At 37.9% G+C, this 25,561-nt stretch overlaps 1 protein-coding gene across 1 annotated transcript; it reads right to left on the bottom strand.

Annotated features, from left to right (window-relative positions):
- Nucleotides 1-8,173: 8,173 nt before the first annotated feature.
- Nucleotides 8,174-25,282, bottom strand: RS1 (retinoschisin 1). The gene is made up of 5 exons (XM_072615757.1): nt 25,244-25,282; nt 20,228-20,333; nt 13,878-14,019; nt 11,456-11,651; nt 8,174-8,408 (listed from the first exon to the last, which is right to left on the bottom strand). Exons 1-5 carry the CDS (start codon nt 25,280-25,282, stop codon nt 8,256-8,258), a joined length of 636 nt encoding a protein of 211 aa, XP_072471858.1. The 3' UTR covers nt 8,174-8,255.
- Nucleotides 25,283-25,561: the final 279 nt, after the last annotated feature.

Here is a 25,561-nt window from a genome sequence, read left to right as displayed (position 1 = left end):
CAGTTGAATCTTTGAATAAAGCCTCTACTTTTACTCCTCAATGCTGTTTTCTGCTTGTTGAAGGATAATTTTGAGAGAGATGGACCTAAGTGACCTCCAACATATTTTTTAAGCTTGAAATTTCAGGTTAGTTCTTCCAGAAAGTTTTTCATGCAGCCAGCTGATTTGAGAGCAAACAGCAACTTGGAAGTTTGGGTTATTTGCATCTGCCACTATGAGGGACCTGTAGATTTTAGCAGAAATTTACAGAACACAGTGGCCTTGGTTATTCATACTGCTTGCTAGAAAAAAAATGTCATATGCCAGGCAAATCTGCAACCTAAAATGTACTGGTGGTATGTTTATTTTGGAAGTATTTGTACCTGTATTTGTCATGGTGAAGTCTTTGTAAAAAATGCTCTAGGGTCTAATTCCTTACAGTCTAACAGAATATTCTGAGCTCAGAGTTTGCTGGTTAGTTTATAGTAACAAATATAATGGAAAAATTATGTCCTGGTAGTACAAACTCAGGACAGCTGATTTAGTATCTTCATAACTTGAAAACAAGTAGTTTCTTCTAGAGGGGAAAAGGTTTCTCAATCTTCCTACTTAACATTACTTATTTAATATCATGGTATCTACTGTTCAGTAATGTAAAAAAAAAAATCTTCCAGCCACATATAGATTATTCCAGATACAACTTTTTGAAAAATAATGTTAAGAATTATTTTCAAGTTTTTGGAAAGATCTAATTTTAGCCCTCAGAATTCTCCTGGTAACTATATACCAGGATCCTTAAAGGAAGAGATAGTGGCAACTTTCTTAGAGCTGTTCCTATAATTCTAATACTATAAAATCTATATATTCTTCTGGTCCAGATACACTCCTGAAACTACCAATTTTATATCTGTAGGGCCATCATCTCCAGCATGGGTGGGTGTTTAACAACATTACTAAACTACGCAAAAACCCATACTCCTTTATGACATGAGAACTTGACATAGTAGATATGAAGATGAGTCTATATACTAGACTATTTCCATGTGCATTCACACTTTTTTTTTCTGCATGAGGGCAAAGGGAGTTCTCCTGTGATATGAACTTCTCTCTGATGTAAAAAAAAGTAATGTGGATGCTACACTGGGGCTGTTTATACAGCTCTATAGATCAGTGTATCTCTGAGGATGGGCAGTTAGTTTATTTTAATAGTATCCACTTCTCCAGTGGTAGTCCTGGAAATCCTGGTGCTGACTCTCAAAAAGTTCTGGTCCAGACATGATGGGCAAATGCAAAAAATACCAGGATATAACTGAGTCACTTGTCTTTCTAGGTACAGCCATGATCAATTAGAAGTGCATTGAGTTTGTTTTTATTTTTCAATGCTTTGATGTACTATAACTCTAAAGGTCCTGGGCTCATGGACATACGTGGAACAACCAGTCGCTACCCAAATACCTTTTCTCTAAAACTCTGCTTATCATTCGGTGAGATATTGAAGGTGATTTTGAGACTCATTTCTGACGTGTTTAGTTTCCATAAGTCAGTTAGTTTACTTATGTGTTTGCTATAGAATATATAGTGTCATCAAAATGTGCATTGTTTTTCCCATAGATTTGCTTGGTTAGGTTTGGGACTTTTGTCTTATTTGCTGGAAAAGATTTACCACTTTAGATTTTCAGAGGAAATAGAACTGAGCTGTATTAATATGATACTGTATTAGCTTCTGTGTAAGAGGGGCCCCTCCTTGTCTTTTCTGCTGGGTTTGAAGTTCTTTCTCTTTAGCCTCATTTGGTCATTGTGTTAATCAATGTAAGGTCGTCTTGCACCTTAAAATCAATCTCTTTGTAGTTTTCAGATTTAAAGTTGCCTTGTTTGCTTCTATTCTAACACAGTGCATCCAGGAGAAAGAGGCCTTATGTGTTCCTCCATCTACCCTATTTGTTGTATCTATAGACCGTTGTATTAAGATTTTCTCAGGACTTCCTTTGGTTTAAGTTAATTACACTGCTTTGGGAAGTTATGGCTAGTTTCGTTTCAGCAGAAGGACCAACTTGTCATGGTGCTTTGCTTCATTTCAAATAAAAAGAGCCTTAGGAATACAGAAGGTAGGTGAGATGGTATTTATAAACATACAGGATGATTTTGCCTGGTTTACCAGAGGGTCCAGCTTGTCAAAGCTATCAGAATCACAAGAACTGAGAAAATGTTCACTTCTGCAGAATAAAGCTCTCAATGTAAACTTAGAAGATACTCCAAAAAATGGATAGCAAAGTTTTGTCTTTCTTTGAAATAGTTTTCATTAAAGATATAAAATCCTTGTGGTCAGTTCATTATATTTCTCTTCCCCTGGCCTTTTTAAAATTGGGTGGTTGTGATTTGTTTGTGTTTTTTGGGGGTGGGGGGGTCAGTTAGTAATCTTAGTTGAGTCAGGCTGATTGATGGAATGAAGGAATTTTTCACCTATAAAATTGGATTACATTCAAAACAAGTAAACCCAACTAAAACAGACATCCAAAAATACTGTCTTTAAGAATTGCTTTATGCCATTGGGAATTTCAGAATAGTTATTTTATATTTAGAAGAAATTTCAGAACTTTTTCAGTCCCCAATAGGAGTAATATAATGTCTGTGGGAAATAATATAGCTCAGAGTGAACTTGAGAACTTAGTTGTTTTTGTTTGTTTGTTTGTTTTGTTTTTAACCAAACAAGAAGATAAGGCTAAGCCAAAATGATGTGATATAACATCCAAATTTATGGGTAAAAAATTACTAGAAATTCGTAAATGCACATACTTTATAATCATAACTATACACTTTTTATTGTGGAAAGGAGGTGATGGGGTATTAATCTTTTTAATCCATGAGTTCAAACTAACTTTAACATGTTGAATATTAAAATACTTCACAAGTTAATAAACCATTTGTAAAGTGTTTATAAAACTTTGTATCATGTACACCTTATCAAGTTTTCTTTCTGGCATGTATTCCATTCTAACTTCTGTAAAATTTCTATTGTTGCTGTAAATATTATAAAAATATTTATCCCGTGGTAACCTTAATTATCAGCATGAAAATGGTTAATTTTTACTGAGCACAGTGTATTTTTGAATGGACCTTCCAAAAATACGTCTTTAATAAAATGCAGATTTTGCACTAGAAAAGCAGTGTTGTCCAGATTGCTGTAACTCCAAAGCCTTGCAAGCAATGGAATTTCTTCTTATGATAATATGTGACATTTTTATTTCTTCCTTGAAAAGTAGTTCATTTGAATTCAAACCATTATGACAAAGGAAAACATGCCCTTGAAGGGGAAATCAATTTAGGGGCCAGAAATTAATCTCAATGAATGCAAAAAAAAAATCTGATATTGGTAGTATGTTTTCATTTCATTCCTTCATAATGTTTTCATTTTCAGAACACCTCCCCACCCCAGAAGCTGGAGGACATTTGACATACTTTAAGTTGCCAAATATGAGCATGATAGACTTGAAAATTAGTAAATACTCAAGCGCCTGAGCCGCCTGCTGATTTGAATTAGCGAGAACAGGTACCAGCCCAATGCCATTGCTAATACCAGACCTCTCCTGTGAGCCACTGGTTCCTGAGAACTTCAGAGATGAGGGAAAGGTGACCCAGGGCAGTTCTGCTTTTCAGAACCTCTGCTTTCCTTCTCACCTTAAGGACTTTAAGAGTTTGTTGCTTCTTGAGTAGAAGGGCCTGCGGAAGATGAATGATGGCTTAGGATAAGTTCGTGCCTGTTTTTTTGTTCACTAACATAGCAGAATGGATACTGACCCCCTTTAATACTACAAAACAAATAAAATTATAGTCTAAACCCAATTCACCATAATATTTTCAACCCAATTCTCAATATTAAAGATAATGGTTAAAATTAATCTTATGTTGCATTTGGATAAGCTAACATGCCATCATAAATTACATCAAATGCAGTTTTGAGAGAGGGGAGAAGTTAATTCAGAATGTTCGGTTTTGAAGACAAAATTATGCAAAATAGTTCACTGAGTCTAATGTAGTACATAGGCAATGACAATAGCTCTCCTTGAAGTATAGTTTGGCATGTGTAACAATTAGACATTTTTATACTGACAGCACATGTTAACCAAAAACACAGATTTTCCTATTTGCTTTACACAAAGGTGTGTGCAAAGGTTTCCATGATGAGATTTTGAGTATAGAAACAAAGGCAACTTAGCACATAGCTCAGAGGTAAGAATGAAGAAGAAAGTACCATATCAGAAAGAAAATGATATTGACCTAAATAGTGACTGTGAGTGTAGTCAGATTAAATTGTAGCTATTAGCACAGTCACCTCAAATGTCTATAATACCTTTTCTTCTCAGATGCTTAAAGGATTTCACATTCTCTCACTCTGTTATAGAAATGGAGGTGACAGACTATTGTTTGAGAATATTTTGTTAAGAAACAAGCTACTATTCTGGAAATGTGACAAAAGTGGAACTTGGAACTCTGGGAAAGAATAGGATGGGAAGGTTAATGAACAATGGACATGTTGGTGACCAACCCTTAACTGAGAACCGCAGCTAAAATAATAGTCCTCCCTTCTTTTCTTCCCCATTTATTTCTTTAAAACATCATTACCCTAGACAGCTGCCTGTGGTTGGTTTGCATCAACTTAAAGTCTCACTTCAAGTTTCACAGGATTCAGGACTATGAATAACATTGTGCTAATTAGCACAATGCAAATTACATGCATCCATATTACATGCATGTGTAAAAACACATGCATAGGAAAATTAGAAATAGCAATGGTAGAAGCCCTTCTGCTTTAGAATTTGCATAGGCTTTTGTGAATAATTTTATTGGGAAGGCATAGGAGTACATCAAATGTGACATTTTTCATGTAATAGCTAAATCTTTTTGTTTTTTGTAAATTTAGACTTGGGATCAAATAGTATTTCTAAAAATGAAAGGAAACATGCTAACCTAAGATAAAGACAGGTTCTTTTTTTAAGTAATTGTTTAAAATGAAGAGCTTCTCTGACAAAAAAGATGGAAAGAATTAGAAATTAAAATCATAGGTATATTTCTTGTAATAGCTATATGTTCATATGCACATACGTGTAGATTATATTTCAGTACTCTACTAGACTTTAGATTTTATTACTTAAAAGTATGTGTTTTTGTTATGTTTTAAAATTACTCATGACTGTGTTGGATTTGGATAAGCTAACATGCCATCATAAATTACTCACCAAAAAAAGGCTTTTAAAAATTTCTGTGCAATTTCCATTATTTACTATTAAATCCCCAAATAGCTTGGATTGTTAACTGCAGATAATTACAGAATCAGGATCTTAGAAATGAAAGTAACCTTAGGGGCCACCACCTAAGGCCGAAAACAACCTCCATTCAGGTTTTGTGTGAACACTTTGACCTTGCACTCTTACCTGTTTTTTTTTTTCCCTCACATAAAATTCTGAATTTGTCTGTGTATCTGATGAAAAGATTGCTCTAGTCATTCCTCCACAAGATGACAGGAGTGGTTTAAGTGACTTCTAAGGCCTTTTTTCAGACCTTAAAAAATACTTAGAATTCTGTATGTCAGATACAAGTTCAGTTCTCTTTTCTTATAAGTTTTGTCAGTCATGTTGTCTGGAATGGTGCACATTTGTCCAGTTGTACCAAAGCCAGAGATGGATTTTAGCAACCCTCTGTAAGAGGAGACTAAAGTCTCTGAGTGGAGAAATCCTGACACCCAATTCAAATGAACAGCAATTGTAATTAGAAGACAGTTATAATACATATAGGGAAGCTAGGCAGTACAGTGGGTAGAAGGCTAAGCCTGGAGTCAGAAAGACTCATCTTCCTGAGTTCAAATCTGGCATTAGACATTTACTAGCTATATGACCCTGGGCATGTCCGTTAACCCTGTTTGCCTCAGTTTCCTCATGTGTGAAATGAGCTGGAGAAGGAAATTAGCAAGCCGTTCTAGTATCTTTGCCAAGAAAACCCCAAATGGCATTGCAAAGAGTCAGACACAGCTGAAAAACGACTAAATAAAAAATAATATAAGCTTAAAAACATTGTTAGAGTTATTAAGCCATAGGTACAATGGTAAAAGAAGAAGGTACCTGAGAAAGAAGGGATAGCATGATCTTATAGCAAAACCAGAACCACTTCATTTGGAGTCAGAGGACTTGGTACCTATATGACCTTCAACCTCTCTGAGCCTCATTCTTCTGATCTGTCAAATGAGGGCTTACAGCAGGGATCCTTTTAGGGATTTGTTCTTGAAGTTTGGATTCAGTCAAAGGGCCACACTTGAGGACTTAGAGAGCCACGTGTAGCCTCAAGATCACCACTTTCCCACCCCTGGCTTAGAGACTCAGTGGCTTTTAAAGTTCTTTCTGGCTCTGTGATTTGATGATTTCAAGGTATTGTTCATATCTCTGATCTTATGTCCTCTTCTTTTTTATCCTTTGGAAAAGAATATATTTAAGGGAAATAAATTAGCATGAATCAATGTGGCCAAGAGTCCAATCCCCTTCTTTTGTAGATAAGGAAACTAAAGTCTAGAGCAAACAGGACCAGGATTGAAACATGGATTTTCAAATGAACTCTAAAGCTAGTTTTCTCTTCTAATGTGCCATGCTGCTCAGCCTCGCCATTTCTGACTAGGAAAAGGCAGAACTCTATCGAGGGCCAGTCCTAGCTAAAACAATGAAATAGGTAAAACTGTATAATTTTGAGAGGAAATACTTTCCAAGGGCAGTGCTGCCTTGAGAGGCATTATGGAATTGTGGATAGGACGTTGGATTTGATATTAGGAGGATCTGGATACTAACTATCACCCTGGGTATACATAACTTCTGTGCCTCAGTTTCCTCATCTGTAAAATAAAGGAATTAGATTTGATGACCTCTGAGGTACCTGCTAGCCTTAAAACTATTATGGTCATATGATCATGATCTCTGAATTCACCCCAAGGGGGTATTGGCTACTCAAATTGCAAAGAAGATTCTGCCAATGTGCAGAGTATATTTATCATCAGTTAAAGGTGGTTGTCGCTATTGCTCAGTCACGTCCTGCTCTGTGATCTCATTTGGGGTTTCTTGGCAAAGATACTGAAGTGGTTTGCCATTTCCTTCTCCAGCTTATTTTACAAATGAGGAAACTGAGGCAAAAGGGTCACACAGCTAGTAAATGTCTGAGGTCAGATTTGAACTCATGAGGATGAGTGTTTCTGATTCCAGGCTTGGCACTCTATCCATCGTGCCACCCAGCTGCCTAATTAAAGTTCATTTAAAGTTAAAGTAACGTATAAAAAGACACTTCCTACATGAGGACAGGTAGTCTACCTTGACCCAACATTTTTTTTGTCGTTGGTGAATCACAGCATGAGTCACCAGACTAGAGAAAAGGTCCTCATTTCAGGTATGTACCTGTCTAAGCAGAGCAGCAGACTAAGTGAGGTCCATGATCTTGGGGTGATTCCCTGTGTAACAACATGAAGAACTACTATCAGCATTTGTGGTGCAAATTGGGTTGTCGACGAAGAGTGAGCCCTCATTTGATTTATCACCACTCAGGAAAGCCAAGCAAAAGAATGGTCAGATTCTGAGCCAAGAAACAGGGCCAAATCCTTTATTTCACAGAACTACAGGTATGAATGTGCCATTATTTATTCACACACATATCTACGCCATCGAATCCTGATCGCTATTCACCTAAAATGTCACTGCATACACTCTGAGACTAAATAGTTTTAGACCACAACTCAAGAAAAAGTAATTGCCCTCATTCAGTGGATAACCGTGAGACAAATAGATAGAGTGCCCTCCTATCACCATAACCTAAACTCCTGTTCACATTTGTGCTGGTTTTTAATTTGTTAGTTTACTAATAGAAAGCCTACACCTTCAGGATGACTTATGATCCGTCTGGCATTACACCTTTCCTCAGATTACTGACACTCAAGGAAAGATTTCAACAGATGAACTGTTAATGTATCCCTTCCTCAAGAAACTGGTTTTGGGAAAAGTGCTTTCCTACATATTTTGTAGGTCCTGATTGCAGGAGACAGGTGTCTTATGAAATCTAAATCACTTGTAAAATGTTGTTTCTTTGTTGTTGTTATTCAAGGTGAAAAGTTCAAAAGGTTTAGGCGAGGGGTTTTAATATCTGAAAGGCTTTGCAAAATTCAACACTTCTACCTAACTTTGTACTGTTCATTTTTCTTCTGAAAGACCATTTTTGATCTGTCTAATCCTATCCTACATTGCTTCTTTGCAATGCTAAACACATTTACTCATGCACTCCAACAGCTCCATCCTGATGGCAATTCGCACATGCCAGCCCAAGGGAATTAAACGGATGTAACGGGAAACAATAGGAGGTCTTAAGAGATTCTGGACAGAGGATGTTCTGTCTGAGTTTCCGTAGAACACCTGAAACAAGGGGGGAGAAACCAAATGGAGATTAGCTCACATAGCCACATCAAAGGAAATGAAGAGTAGTTTGGACCTGGATATGGCCTGAGTTTCTTCTTCCTTTTTATCAGTTAAGTCACTTGCCCAGGGTCACAGCTAATTTCAAGTGTCCGAGGTAACATTTGAACTCAGGTCCTCCTGACTCCAGGGCTAGTGCTCTATCCATTGTGCTACCTAGCTGTCCCTCACCTGAATTTCTAAATGCTTGCTGCAGAACCAGGTGTGAGGATGTGTTTGAAGGCTTATGGTAATACCAAGGTCCAATCCTAGAAGCTTAGCAAAGTTTTCTCTTGATGAAAGCACAGACATAGCAGTATTGCTTCTGTGAGTCACTGTGTAGAAACACTGTGTGTCAATGTTCCCTAAGGCTCATTTTCTGTTTTGGTTTTGGGTTTTTTGCACGGTAAACAAGTTGCTTTACAGAAATCACTTTCTGGTCTGTGTCTGTGCACAAAGGGTAACAAAAGTAGGCCCAACCCTAAGAAAGTTGTTTTTATGGTTTTAGATAGAAAAGCTTAAAGCTTTGTCCTGGCCTAGATGCAAATAGCAATTTGGCATCTTCAAAAAAACTTTCAAAAGGGGCAGAGAAAAAAAAACCTCATACAGTGAAATACCTTAAGTGTTACATTTATTCAAATTCACACTACTCAAAGCTATAGTTATACCTTCCACATTGTAATGTGCCCCATTGCAGTTTTGGGGTTTTGACATGCAAGTCTTATGCAGGTCAGCATAGGAAATTAAATGGTAATATTTGGAGTTTTGCAGAAGCCACAAACATGAGAAGGTCAGCAGATGACACAGAAAGTTTAGAAACTCAGAAATGCATAAAATATATGTATAGTATTGCAAACACCCCATAAAAGAAAAAGAAAAAATACAGAACTCTTTTTCTGATAGTAAGAAATTTTATATGGATTTTACAGATTGCAAGGGCACCATGCCCCAAACCCTCGATGTGGAAAAGATAACTGTAATTGTGTGAAATATGGTCACTACTTCCCCCCTTCAAATTCCAATAATGAGGTCCCTTCAGGGGAATTCATTATCTGTACTAATAGAACTTTGCTGGACATGTGGGGACTAGAGGTAACAGTATGGGAAGTAGAAATAAGAGCTTTTCATTTTGACATGAGATGTAGAAATGAACAAGTTGGAGTGGATATTTGAGAGTATTTCAGAGCAACCTTCTTCTTGAATCTTTTCCAACATGTGCATTTTGCCCAATGTTGCAGGGAAACCCGTTAGTTGTTCCAGTTTATATCAACCTGCCTCAGGAATCACACACATGAATACAGAGGTCTTTGCTAGTTAATGACCTTTACAGCTTTCTTTGTGACAGTATCATGTGACAAAGTCTTCTGTCTCTGATATATATTGCAGAGCTCTTTCATTTCAGGCAGCCAATAAGCATTTATTATTTGTCACCTCCTTTGATCCTCAACAAACCAACCTCTGAGTTTGTTTATTAATTAATTGCTGTTATTATCAAAGCAAAGGGAAGTTAAGTGACTTGCCCAGGGTCCCACAGCTGCTAAGCGTCTGAGGCAGGATTCAGATGCAGGTTATCTGACTTTAAGGTTCAGGACACCACTTAGATATCTATTTGGTCCTGAGCCTACTTCATTCACCAGGATTAGTTTAACAATGAGATTGGTGTAGGCTTCTTTGGACTCTACAAGTCTGTACAAATCTCAAAGTAAAGAAATACAATAGTCTGTTAATATCCTTAGGAACCTTGAGAGGTTTTAAGTATGTCTGAAAACAGTGAAATGAGCCCAAAATGAATGCTGGATACATAATGTTCAAATTCATTATATCATATTACCCTAATAATGGATCATATTGCATTCAATTTCTTCAGAAATCATAAGATATCCATGGTAAAACACATGTGGGTGGGGCTGTGGCAAGAGGACTGGACAAGGCAAACTGCTCAGTTAAGAGGCTACCAGTCAGCTTTGCTAACTAGCTATGTGATGTCAGGCCAAACCACTTAATTTTATAGGTCTTGGGTTAGCACAGTCCCCGGCATATAGCAATATATCTATTGACTTAAAATTTGTTGATTCCTTTGAAATGAGGCAGGAGAGGGCTGGATGATTTTTAAGATTCTTTCTAGCTCTAAAAAAACTACGAACCTAGCTTCTTATATGAAATAATAACCAGATAGAAATTTATTCTAGTTATTTCTGCCAGATTCAAAAATCAGCAAAATATTCGGAAACTATAGTAGAATGACAGTGTGTGTATATACATCATAACAGATACTGATCATTCTGTTGAGAGCCTTTGCTTAAAATCTTCAAACAATAACAATATTTCGTGTTATTAGAGCAAAGTATATCTTATGATTTGGAGAAATAACTCCCAGTTGCAAATGCATTTTGAAATAACTTCATTTAACAGGTTTTTAAAATTACTTAAACCAAGATATTTCATATCTAACTGAAGGAGCTAGGTGGCACAGTAAATAGAGTGCTGGGCCTAGAGTCAGGAAGGTTCAACATCCTCAGTTCAAATTTGACTTTAGATACTTGCTAGCTGTGTGACCTCTGATCTCACAACAACCCTGGGAGGTAGGTGCTATTATTTGTCCCATTTTACAGTTGGGGAAGTTGAGTCAAAAAGAGGTTAAGTGACTTGCCTGGAGTCACACAACTAGTATGTGTCTGACTCTGGATTTAAACTCATGTATATCCTGAGGATAGGAGGATCCCTTTTAAAAACTGTTGAAGGCATCCTACTCTGAATCTTGCTAATAATAATAATAGTACACATTAATCTTCAGAAGCAGCATCAGTGCAGATGGCATATGACCCATCTGCTCCTGTTATTTTCATGTGTCCAAGCTTGAAGCTGAGAGTTAGGAATATATTCAAATGAATTTGGTACCGTTCAAACTGTTCAAGTGATGATGCAGTAATAGGACAATATAGGATAAATATTTCTTTTGTTCTTTAAGAGAATTTCAAAAATTTCAAGCATATGTGACTGTCACTCACTCGATTGTTGCCAGTTTGATCCTTGTAATAAACCCAGTTTGTGCCCTCATCAGTCCGGTATTGTACACTGTATTTAGTCATCCACTCATCAGCATCACAGCGTCCCTGTGTAAGGATCCCTGAAATCACCTTGATTTCTTTCAAGTCTATCTGTAGCCACTGATTGCTGTCTTGATATTTGGAGAGCCATGCACACCTATGAAAAAGATGGCAACTGCATTACTCCTGGAAACTAGTCTATGAGAATGTTATACAGCAAGCAAATAATTTTGCAAAAACACTCCAAAAAAAAGACAGAAAAAAACCAAAACACTAGAAAGCAGACTGAGTCAGAGACTTAGAAAGCTTTGAAGGAATTCAACTCCACTTTGTAATTGGCATGCAGAATTGCCCCTGAGAATTCCCAGATATTTTAGCAAGAAAACAAACCCATATCATCCCTTCCTGTACCTCCATTTCACTAAGAAAATAGTTTCAGAATTAAATTAACTATATCATTAGAAAAGCACTCAGAGTTGTAATTTAAATTTCTTTTGAAGTGTCTGTACTCATAGGATTATACAGCTAGAACTAAAAGGAACTTATATTCTAAGTCCTAGCACCTCATTTTTATAAACGAGGAAACTGAGGCCCAGGGATTGTAAATGATTCACCCAAAGTCACTCAGGCAGTAAGCATCAGAAGTGGAATGAAGAAAATTCTTTAGAACCCAGGATGATGCTGCATAATATCTTATATTCTACCTATCTACATATTTGTACCATCTTACTTATTTGATGCTAAATCACAAACACATAAAACATTTTTTCAAAGCACCTTCATCACAATCCTGGAAGGGTCTATATGAGTACAATTACTTTCATTTTATAGGTAAATTATGTGGTTTGTCCTTCATTCTTGAAGAGGATCATGACATCAGGGAGATGATGACATGACTTGCAGTTGACTGATTTGAGTGAGGGAGGGCTGTGCAAAATCACCGGCCCCTTTCTTCTCCAGAGCCATCTGGGTCTAGTAGGTAGCATATTATTATCTTCAATTTATAAAGGAGTTAAGAGACTTACTCAGAATCACACAATTAGCAAATGTTAGAACCAGGATCCAAACCCAAGGTCCAAGAGATACAACTCCAAGGCCAAAAGATCTTTCTATTGAACTGCATTACCTCTTTGTGGGGGCAGGTAGGTGGTGCAGTGGATAGCGTGCCAGGTCTAGAGTCAGGAAGATGGATCTGGTCTGAGACCCTCACTAGCTGTGTCCCTGGGTAAGTCCCTTAATCCTATTTGCTTCAGTTTCCTTATCTGTAAAATGAGCTGGAGAAGGAAATAGCAGACCACTCCAGTATCTCTGCCAAGAAAACCCCAAATGGGGTCATGAAGAGTCAGACATGACTGAGCAACAAAAACCTCTTTATGGGTTGATTAGAACATTCCCTTTCATTCACCTCTCTTACTGTTTCAATTTTTTCTTCCTAGATCTTTCTTCTAGACCTTATTCTTGGAAAAATTTCCTATACCAAGGTATTTGACATCAAAATAAATGAATATTTATTGATTTTCTATTCCATGCTAAATATTGTGATGTATGAAATTTGTCTGGAAGTTGTTTGAAAAGCTTATAGCACCATAAAAATTTGAGTAGACAGAACTGAAAAAGCCTTTTTTTTGGTCTAGATGTGATTTTATTGGCTTACAGGATTCCCAGGATGGAGATCCTCTCCTCTCATGCAGATCAGCATGATTTTCTAGAACTTATTGTATGAAAGTTATGTGACGCCCTGAAAAACTATAGCATGGCTACTATATGTCAGAGGCAGATCTTGAACCCACTGTGGAACAGGTAGGTGGTGTATTGGATAGAAAGACAGACTTGCAGTCCCATTTCAAACACTAACTTTTGTGTGACTGGACAAGTTAGTTCATCTCTGTGTATCTCAGTTTCTCCATTTGTAAAATGGGGGATGATAATAGAAAGGGAGGATAAAAATGGGAAATTTGTAAAGTACTTTGCAAAACTTAAAACACTGTATACAAGGCTGGCCCTGTATCTACATGATTTCAGAAAGGATCTTAAAAATCAATAAAATCCAACCACCCCACTTGGGGAAACTGAGGCCCTGAGAGGTGAATGATTGCCACAAGGCCATTCTATTACTGAATGACCAGGACAGAATTTAAATCCAGGTCCTTTCATTCCAAATGCAGTGATCTTTTTCCTCCTCCAGGCTGCCTTCCAGGTGGGATTGTTTCATTTTATTCTAGATAGGTCCCTCTTAGATTGTACACATTTCCTCTTTTGCCCTTTATACTCTTTCACTATATCAAACATCAGTATTTATTAATCTCCTTTCTTTTGCTCCACTGATGTTGGCAGAGGGATGAAAGATAATTTTTGATGACACACAAAACCTTCTTTGGCTTACCCATAGCCTTGGCTATTGAGACGTGCCTTGTTTGCTGTCCATGAAGAATACCATCCTATATACTGTTCTGGATTGGAGCAACTGATTTGGTCTGGAGTAACAACTCCAGATTCAAAGCCCAAAGGTTTATGGTATGGGCATTCTGGAGTAGGGGAAAAAGAGTCAAATAAAAACATTCATATATATTAGTCAACAAACACAAAAGATGTAAGAAATGTCCAAACTCATAATCTCATTTAGGATCACTTTTTTATTTGTCTTTGTGGTTGATAATGAAGAGGGCCTTCTCAGGGAGAGAACGGAAATTACTTAAAAGGATAATTGACAAATGTTGAAAAAAAAAATTGAGACACATTCACTGTTGGTAAAACTGTGAACTGATCCAACCATTTTGGAGAGATAAACAGAAGTATGTATAGAATGGTTTTACATATTTGTGTCTAATGGAAGCCATCTCTAGGGTGAGGAGGGGAGAGAAAGAGAAGAAAAAGGGGGAAAAAGAAACAAAGAAAATTACATGATAAATTTATTATATATTTAAATGCTATAGCGAGTTATACATAATAGATTTTCAATTTCATGTACAATCATCTTTTTTTCTATTCTATCATTGTTATGAGAATTCTTATTTTATTTCTTAAATTCAGAATAAAATTTTTAAGAGATAAAAGGATTGCCATAGTGAGTACTGAACTCATTGCCTTTAAAGGGAGGAGAGTGGAATTATTGTGTGTGAGTTTTTTGTTTTTTTTTTTACAATTAGGAACTTAAGCAATTGCCTCCTTCCGTCTTAAGCCTATAGCTTTAAAGGATTAAATATTTAACAGTCCAACCCAGCAACCCATCTGTATGATGCTTTAAGATTTATATAGCACTTTTTCCACACCAACCCAGTGAGGTAGAGAGTGCAGATATTATTATCTAGAGGCAGCTACTTGGCTCAGGGATAGAACACTGGACCTGGAGTCAGGAAGACCTGAGTTCAAATGTGACCCACTTACTAGCCATGTGACCTTGCCTCAGTTTCCCCATCTTTAAAATGGGGAGATGCATAGCACCTACCTCTCAGGGTTGTTGTGAGGATAAAATGAGATAATATTTGTAAAGTTATTTGTAAAGCACTATAAAAATGATAACTATTGCTATTACCCACATTTTACAAATGACAAGACATTTAAATGTGAGGGGTTTTCATTTTTCCAATCAGCAACCAGTCCAAGTGATACACTGGCAGATCTACTAGTACTCAGCTCATACATGATAGCAAATTAAAAAGCAGTGACTACTGCATCTAACAAGATCCTGTCTATTTCCTGTTTGTACATATCAAGTCTTTTTGAGAACATATTCCTGCCAGCATAGAGCCATTTTAGAGCAGCTCATTCAAGAAGGGAACAGGGACATGTAGTTTTCAAGCATCAGATGGCCAAACAAGGTCCTTGACAAAGAGACCAAAGGTATCTATTATTCATATGCTGCTACTCTTTTTCTTGGACACTAAGAAAAATGACGGGGGTCGGTCCTAGGCGCCTGGGCGGATAGGGGCCTCCCCGGGAGTGGCAGCCCACCAATCCGAGGGGGACACGGCTCCCATAGAGGAGTTGTGAGCCCACGGGATTGGTCGGGTGGGCTGGATCCAATCGGGTGGTAGGCCTCGCCCTCGGGGAGGGTTAGGATGGCAGCCCGGAAGAACCTCCCTATATAAGACAACGCCCTGAACTGCTCGTGGGACTCCTCCATGCAATAAAGCTATGAACCTCCTGCGCATTGCCTGATTATTGCCTGCCGCCGTGTCCCCCGGGGTAGGTCCGGAGACGTCCGAAGCGGTGCCCACCGAAGGGAGATTCTCACTCGAAGGTCCCGGGGACAGACCCGGGACAGAAAAAGGCTTGGTTATATATAGGGGAAAAATAACAGTTATACAAGTACATTTCTCTGTAATCTGTCAGTCAATAGGGCTGAACACTGAAAATGCAAAAAAAAAAAGAAACAGAAACAAAAACCAAAAACAAAGAGTCCCTGTCCTCAAGAAGCTTACATGCCAATGGCAAAGACAAGACATAAATAATTAGGAGCAGATAGAATGCCAGGTCTGGGAGTCAGGGAGACTCATCTTCATGAGCTGAAATCCAGCTTCACTGTCTTATTAACTGTGTGATCCTAGGCAAATCATTAAACCCTGTTTGCCTCAGTTTCTTCCTCTGTAAAATGAGCTATCTCCTATCTTTGCCAAGAAAACCCTAAAAGAGATGGACATGGCTGAAAATAACTGAACAACAACAGAAAGGAAGGCAGTAGCAGGTACAGATGGGGGTGAGAGGGAGAATAAATCAGTCAACTGGATTTGTTAAGTTCCTACTATGTGCCAGGCACTAGCTTCCACCCCTCACCCCACCAAAAAAAAAAAAAAGATTGTCCCTACTCTCAAGGAATTCATAGCCTAAAGAAGGAAAGAACATGCAATCAACTACGTATAAACAAAGAATAAATTGGAGGGAAGACACTAAGAGTCAGGAAAAAGACAACAGGAAAACTTGCCTCCTGCAGAAAATAGGATATAAGCTGAGTCCTGAAAGAAGTCAGGGAGGTAGAGTTGACGGGCATGGGGGAAGAGTCAATGAAAAGGCATGGAGACTAGAGATGGAGTGCCATCTTCAGCAACCAGGCAAGTATTCCAGTCATAACACTGGTATTTTGACTGTAGAATTATTTATTGTCCCACTACTTTTGAAAGTAAAGCCTTTGGAAGGAATTGCTTTTCAAAGTGTTCCCAGACAATGACTGATCAGTGCATCATGAGCTCATGATCTGGTTTGCGTAAGAGAAGAATTCCTAGTGGGAACTGCGTAAGATTGGTGTTGGGGTAGACAACCAACCAAAATGATGTGTTTGCAGGGGATATTGGAAAGGCTCTGCTACCCCAAAACAGTTCTCAAATATATAAATATCTAGTATTCTATAATTAGAACTTCATTTCTTTAGCTTAAATCTTCCTTGGATCTCCTAGAATGTCAATTGGTGAGGGAGTCTTTCATTCAACTTAACACATCTGTTTGTTGTTTTAACTTGAAAGTAACAAGTATATTTGATCATTCCTCAAGAGAAAGTTTTCATGGGGGGTGAGGGAATGAGTAGGGAAAGGAGATAGGAGGCAAAAAAGACACTAGAGAGAATGCTGTCACTGTGGAAGGAAAATGGAAGGTGCCGGGTGACACTCCCCCACACAAACTTTTTCCGTTTAATAATTTTGTCAACTCAAGAGCCATAACTAATTTTTCAGTCACAGGCGAAGAGGTGAGAGGCATTAGGGAAAATAAGATATTTCCCCTATCTCTCATGCTCAGTTTTATCCCTATTTTTTGTTTCTTTTCCTCACTCCCCTCTCCATTTTTTCCTCTCCAATTAATACATATGATGTTTGAGCTGAGGTAAGGGATCAGGAGAGAAGCAGTAACTTCCCCAGTCAGCAGCCATGAAGGCTTGTATGAACTTGTCTAGTACTGGTAAATTTATTACGGAAGAAAGGTTGTAGTTGTCCAGACACTGATTATCCCATCACAGGAGGTCACAGGGGACCTTCTTAGGATGTGCATAAATGACAAACTGCATCCAGGGTAAGGGACAAATGGGAGCCTTGGGATGAATTGGTTGAAGCTGAATGACATCAACTGATATCTCTGGCATTGGTGTGGGGTATGTGTGTCTGTTGGGGAGGGGTCCTTATTCTAGTACAGTTTCATTTTCCCACCACTCTATGTAGCATGAAAACAAAATGTGGGCAAGATGGAAAAATGAAAGCAACAACAAAGTGCTTAAATATTGATGATAAGTAGTCAAGAAGACTTATAAAAAATGCACAGACTCTTTGGTCTCCAAGTTCCCTACTGACAAATTCTTAAAAAACAAAAAAAAGTGTGTGTATGTAAATATATATGTGTGTATATACATACATATACATAATACATATTTTTATATGTGTGGGAGGAAAGGAGTCAACCTTGTTTTGATATTATTTTTGCTCCTGAAAAACCAAACAAATCTTAAGTTGTTGTAAGGAAGGTGGTTTGAGAGATTTTTCTCCTCCCCTTCCCCATTAAATAAACTCCTCTATCACCTCCAAGATCAAATATTAATCCTCTATTTGTCACTCAAAGCCCATTATAACCTGCCCCTGCATCATCTTTCCATTCTTAACATTTTACACTCCCACATACTCTGACCCAGTGACATTGGCCTCCTTGCCAACAAGACTCCATTCTTCAACTCCAAGCATTTTGGAATGCTCTCCTTTCTCATCTCTGCCTTCTGGGTTCCTTGACTTCTTTTAAAGTCCCTGCTAAAATCCCACCTTCTAAAAGAAGCCTTTCCCAATCTCCCTTAATGCTAGTAACTTCCCTCTGTTGATTATCTTCAACTTAGCCTGTACATAGATTGTTTGTACATAGCTGTTTGCATGTTGTCTCCCAATGAGACTGTGAGCTCTGGGAGAGCAAGGTTATTTGATGGTTGAGTTTTTTAGGGTGGGGGGTAGGGAAATGTCTTATTGACCAAGGGTTGTTATAAGTGCAATTATATTGTCATGTTTCTCTATTAATTTGTTCTGCCTTGCTTTGTCCCATTCATTTGTGACAGAGCATCTGTTCTCAAAGGCCATAACAAAAAAAATATGCAAAGATGGTCACATAAGCACATACCCACCCCAGAAGGAATCCAAGGCTCAAATAAGGATTGAACAGAAATAACTGCTTTTGGGAGCAGCTGTTTGCTGGTAACTGGCATGCATGTACACACATGCGTGCATGCATACACACACATGCATGCACACACACGTGCATGCACACACACACACACACACACACACACACACACACACACACACACCTCCTTCTGCCAAAAGATTTAATAGAAATAGCTCTTCACCTTGTCAGCAGCTTGGGTTAGGCTTATCTCAGCTTTAAAAAAGGCCTGCATTTGAGTACTCTAATATTAAGGTGAAGATTAGGTGGCCGTAATGCAATTACCAGGTCATCTTAGGCTCCCCATGGAGCTTTGACACAGGGCATTAGCAAGCAGATGTCTAAAGGCTTCTCAGTAGGAAAGTTACTCGTACAGTTAGCACTCACCTTAAGGAAACCCCATCCAGGCCATCTGTGCTGATGGTGGGGCATGTCCACCTTTCTTTTCTCAGCACTCTCTTCCTCCCTATGTTCTGCCAAATCATAGGTTTTTAAGAGTTGGAGATGGCACAGTGCATAGAGTGCCTGACCTGGAATTAGGAAGACTCATCTTCCTGGGTTCAAATCTGGCCTTAGATATTTACTAGTTGTATGACCCTGGGTAAGTCACTTAACCCAGTTTTGCCCCAGCTTCCTCACCTGCAGAATGAACCGCAGAAGGAAATGGGAAACCACTCCAGTATCTCTGACAAGAAAACCTCAGTTAGGGTCACAAAGGGTCAGATATGACTGAAATGACTGAACAACAGTCCAACTTCATTTTACAGATATGGAAATCAAGACCCAGAGAAAGAAAGTAACATTAACTCACAGGATTTGAGCTGGAAAGGGCCTACAAAACAACCAAGTCTAACTGTCCTCCCTCTTACTTTACAGATGAGGAAACTGGGGCCTAAAGAGGTTAAATGACTTGCCCAGGGTCACACAACTCACAAGCATCTGAGCAGAGAATTGAACCTATGTCTTCCTGACTCTAAGTTCAGCCCTCCACTACTCCATACTGAATCCACATGCTTAAGGCTGCCCAGTCATGTTACATCGGGACCGCTAGTCCTAGGGAAAAGTAAGTTGATAAATTAATTTATGTTAAAGTATTAGAAAGTAGTAATACTTCTGTGTTACCCTTTTTAGAAGTTTTAAAAGAGAATGTTAGAGGAAAGGACAACATGTAAAATAAAGGAATTAATTAATCCCCGATGAAAATCTGGGATCTTTTGAAAATGTTTGGAACAACATTCAGTTTTAAAAAACTGTAAATCAGAGGCACTTTTCAGACATCCAACAATCAATCCTCAGAGTACTCCAGAGAGGGGGATAGTTAAACTCCATTTTTCTATTTTATAGGACATTAAGTGTTGCATTTACCATGCAAACCTCCATATGCTATGTTGATTGGATAATTCATTTCTTAACAATCCTATCAGAAGAGTCATTAAAGCAATGCACATTATGAGATACTAAATTCAGATGTAATTTGAAGAAAGCCTTGATTTCAGCATAGCAGCGATTCAGGGTAACTCCCTTCTACTGCAACAAGTGAAAATAGTCATATATCCCAATAGCTATTCTCAAAGGATATCCTGTCAAATGCATAACGACAAAATGAACACTTACCTGGCATGCAGCCTAAGCTGGCTGCTCCAGTCGACCATACTGAATTCGGACTGCCTTGACAATCACATTTGCAGGCTTTATTATACCAAGGCTCTTCTCCATCATCCTATCATAACAGAGTGGACCAGAAAAAGAAGAATCACAGAACCTCAAAGAAAAAATGGGCCTCAGAGGTCATCCAATATCATCTCTACATCTATATCAGTCCTGCCAAAGCAGGGCTTCTGCTCCTAGACCTCCATGATTAACTTGATACTTCTCAAGGTGGCCCAGCTTTGTATGGAAGTACAATTATAAATATGGTGAGCACTGGAAAAGCCTATATTCAATACTAGACTTACTATTTCCCCTCTCTATGTTAGGCAATATAGGGCAGTGGAAAGAATGAAAGATCTGGAGTCAGCTCCTCCTTACTCTGTCACTAGCTATCTCTGTCACTTTGGGCAAACTATTTAAATTCTCTAGTGACATCCAAATAAGTCTAGGATCTCAAAATCTTAAAGGTCTATAAATTAACCTCTGGCCTTAATAGTTATGATGTGATCCTTTATCTATGTCTGATTCTGAGAAAAGACTAACTGAATTGAATGCAGTAGGGATGTTTGATTCATACCAGCTAATGTATACTAGCATACTTATTGGTGGTATTTAGCTAAAGATAAAAGGTTATTGGCTAAAGTTTGGGTTGTTTCTTCCATTGGTTTATTCCTTGGTTTCTTTCTGTGTAACTTAGAAAAGGTAACAGAATTTGAGATTTCTATAAGGTGCCACAAAGTGGCAAGAACCTTTAGAATCAAAAGGCCTGGGTTCATATCTAGCTCTGTGACTGTACATGACTGTAGGCAAGTCCAAACCACTTTGTGATTCAGTTGACTCTATATAATATTAAGGGGTTTGATTACAGGATTCCTGAAGTTCCTTTCAACACTAATGATTTATAAATTAAGAGATGGTTTGTTTTATTCTAAACCATGGAAATTAAAATCTTTTTTAAAAAAAATAATAGTGCTAGCAAGCTACATAGTGCTGTTGGTGCTTCTCTGTCTGGTAACGATGTATGTATTGTCTATGGTCAGATAGCTACAAACCCTGTTTGTTGGTCTTTCTGTGTGTGATTTCTGTTTGTATTTTCTCTGTTGGTGAGTGTAATTAAAGTAGATTGTTGACCCCTCAAAAGTTGCTTTCCTTTTAGAAAAGAAGATCTAAGAACCTGTATGAACACGTCCTCCTGTGTATGCCAGGGTGCTTGCTGTTATATATGTGTGTGTATGTGTGTATGTGTGTGTGTGTATGCATGTATATGTGTATTTCTATATATACATATATACACACATAAATATACATATATATGCATCTTATTAGGATAAGCCTAATAGGGTTAAAATGTGAAGAAAAATATCCCATGAACTATATTGCTAAGAAAATCTACGAAAACACAACATTGAACTAAATGTCAATGCTATTCGCATACCCACCTCAGTAGATGATAATGCCACTGTGACTGAACAAGAGAAATAATTGAAAATAGCAGAGAAAAATAGAAAAGGGAAATACAGTAAATTAGTAATTATTACTTAAAATCACCCATTAGGCATACCAAAAGGAAAAAAAAATTTCCTCCTGAAAGAAATGAGAAGAATAAACATTAACTCAGAAAAGCTTCTATTGACAGGGAGAAAAAAAGAACAGGAAATGTTTTAGAGGGAGGCATCTTTATTTCTAATATGAGCAGAATATCAAACCACAATCAAAACAGAAATAACCAACTGGCAAAAACAATTCACATCACAAGTGTACAAAATACATATTTTAAACTTGAGCCTAAAACTAGTTGTGTTGTTTTTTGTTTTGGGGTTTGTTTTTTTTTTTTTAGCAGTGGAGAGGATATATAATTAGTTGCAGAAAAGTATTGTACAAAATTATCTTGTCTGATACTTTTAGCTACTGAATTTCCACTTTCTGGTTTTGAAAGTGAATTTAATATATACTGAAAAGTGTCAGATTTTATTTTTTAGGAAATAAAGAACTAGATAGCTTTGTCATCACCTTTCAGAAACCCATTTATTATCTTAAAAGTATCTTCATGGTCCCTCCCACATTTAAATTTGACATAAATGACTGATGACACCAGGACTGAGTGAGGTCATCTTTATGTCTTATTACATATATGTGTGAATTTGGCCAATTTTGAGAATATCCCTTTCTCATCCTTTCCCCCAGCTCTTCACTCCAGTTCATTGTTCCCCCCCTTCTCAAAATTCATCTTAAGTTATACAGGAAATAATAGCCAAGATGACCTACACGAGAATTAAGAACGATAGGAAAAACAGAGATGTCTTTTCAGTTGACCTGTAATCAGAGAACCAATAAACTGTCAGTTTCTTTAGACAGTTTCTTTAGAGCAGCCAGAGATTAAAAACAAAGCAAAGCCAAATCAAAGAGAGATCTGGAAACATGAAAACCATTTGTGACCTAGGAGACTGAGAGTGGAGAAATGTTGCTATTTGAAGATAATAAGGCTGGATAAGAAAGCTGTCTTTGGAGTCAGGAAGAACCTTCTCTGAAGTATCTTGGCAGAGGACCCTGAACAAGTTACTTAATGTCTTAGTTCTTGAGGAAACTCTCTAAGGCTCTAATTTGCAGAATGGCAAGAGATCTGCATCGGGACAGAGAGATTCCTCGATGGGAGTTCACCCTAAAAAGTCTGTAAAAGGGACTGGAGCTCAGTAGCATCTGGTGAGCACATATAAACTAGATAAAATACAAACTATATTACCAAATAATTTCAGGATTGCTAATAACTTGGACTTACAGACTGGGAATTAGACAAGGCCTCAAGTAGTCATGGGGCATGAAGAAATCACCAAAAAAGGCATTCAAATAACTAGGAAACCAGAAAGGAAAGAAAGTCATGTTACATTATCTACCTATTGTGTGTGTATACATATACATATGTAAATGTATATGTATATATGTATGTAATATATACATATGTATGTATATACCCACTAGCAATATTTATGAGATATATACTGTCTTTGAGACAACACTAACATCTAAATTAGGCAAATATATGTGTGTGTATGTGTGTGTGTATACCAACCACTGGCAATTTATGAGATACTTTCTTTGAGAGAACATTGGCATCTAAGTTAGGCACAAAGGTATGTAGGACAAGGATGATAGAAGGCATGTCATTTTTGTGTTCAGGGAAAAAAAGAAGTTAAAACAGATGCCTAACACATGTATGACAGTGATCTCTCAAAGACATCATGTCTCTCATAAATGTTGTGAGTGGTTTTGTGGAGAAAGGTTCATCAAAGGTATCTAGGAGGTAGTCTAATGACTGTGGATCAGTCGCTTAATGTCTCAGAGCCTCACTCTCCCCATTACTAAAATGTGGAGTTTGGACTTAAATGGTTTCTAGTTCCCTTTCAGCTCTAGAGCTGGCTATGATTCTACTATTTGCACTACTTAGGGTTGTTGGAAGGAAAATGCTCAGTGCATTACAAGGTATATATTTATAATAAGCTGCTCTTGTTGATGTTAGGATTTTCAAAGCCCAGGAGAATGCAAAAGCAAAATGGCATTTAGCAAATGTTGCTCCAGAGCCCACAGTAGGAAATAAATCAATCCTTCAAAAGGAAGCTAAGAATAGGACTGTGTAGTTATGCAGTGACCTGTGCCAGTGAAGCTGAAGGAGCAAAGAGCCTTAACTTTTGATTGATGGATTAGAAGGTTCATACAGGTCACCTGGATCTGAAAATCTCCTTGAGTCTATTACCAAACCCTGAGCTGCCCATTTGTCTCAACTTTGAGGTAAAATTAGCTAAGAGGACTCAGCTAAGGCCCAGCTGTCACTATCACCTAAAGCAGCAATTCTCTAAATGTAGTCCAGGGACCCCTGAGGGCCTCCTCCAGACATTTTCAGTGAGTCCACAAGGTTAAAACTATTTTCCTAATAATAGGATGTTTTAGTTGCTAACATGATAAATATCAATGGATACAACCCAGATAAACTAAAACTCTTTGTGTGGGAGTGAGTCCTCAATAATTTTTAAAAGTTGTAAAGGGGTCCTGAGACCGTTTCAGACCTGAATGACCCTCTGCGGCTGACAGGCCAGAAACCAAGAGATCCCTCTCCACCAGTCCCGTTTGCAATGAACTTGACAAGAAGGAAAAGGAACTTTTTATGAAGGATCTATTTGGGAGCCCAGAATTTACAATCAAGACACTCTTTTCAGCCTCTTGAAGCAAAAAGAATGTACTAATCCCACTCTTTTTACCCCAATTCCTTGCCCCCTGCAGCTTTGCTTGTAAAATATCGTTTTGTTTTTTAGGCTTTAAAAAATAGTAGGAAGAAAAGGCTGGAGTTTAAAAATAAGGTCATTTCAAAATGACAAAACTGTTTCAAGTAAAGAACATTTCAGATACTTTGTTTCCACATTTTAAAACGTTCTAAAGGAATGTACATACATGTACGTGCAAGTTCTGCATTGAATTGTCCCTCATCTTTAAATGTTTCTTTCCCATTCAATTGAAGCCTAAAAACCCAACCAAACTATAACCAAAACAACAAAAAACCTGCATATTTCCATGATAATGTTTCAATTTCCCAGGAGAAGAAACTAGACACAGGATAATATTCTTAATCACAGAGACAAAAGACTTAATTACATAAGACATAGCTGTCACAGTTAACAATATTGTGTAATCAAGGTCGCTGCCAATCCAGACTGCAGGTGGCATTTGAGCCTTGGGCATTTGCCTGGGGGCCTAGCTCTGCAAGAAGGGCTCAAGCATTTCATGCTTTTTTGAGGGGCTGGCAAGAAAACTGATTTTACATCATCATCCCCACCACTACCAAAATGTATGTAGTGTTTACTATATGCCAGGCACTGTGCTGAGTGCCTTATAATTATTGTCTCATTTTTATGCATATGTATGTATGTGTGTATGTATGCATGCATGTATATGTGTGCATGCATGCATGCATGCATACATACATATACATACCCACTTGTGAAGCTTGTGCTTTAATTCCCATCCTGCCATTTACCGGGACCCTATAGCCTACCTAGTCCAGAATCTTACCATGGACCATGCTGTCTACCTTCCTCTCTTTCCACTTCTTCCACATCAGAAAATAAACTAATTAATACTACCCCAGCTCCTGGAAAAGTAAAAGGTAAAATTAACTAAGAAGAATCAGCTGGGCTCTAGCTATCCTATAACCTAAAAAAAAGCCCTCAAAAGTGTGGTTGATGGACGCTGCCTTAAAGGAATTCACTTTCTAATAGAAAGCCATGGCTAGTAAATGTTTAAAACCCAGTT

Source organism: Notamacropus eugenii, chromosome 5 (genome assembly GCF_028372415.1).
Source record: "Notamacropus eugenii isolate mMacEug1 chromosome 5, mMacEug1.pri_v2, whole genome shotgun sequence".
NCBI classification, from domain to species: domain Eukaryota; kingdom Metazoa; phylum Chordata; class Mammalia; order Diprotodontia; family Macropodidae; genus Notamacropus; species Notamacropus eugenii.
This window is presented reverse-complemented; position numbering and strand designations above follow the sequence as displayed.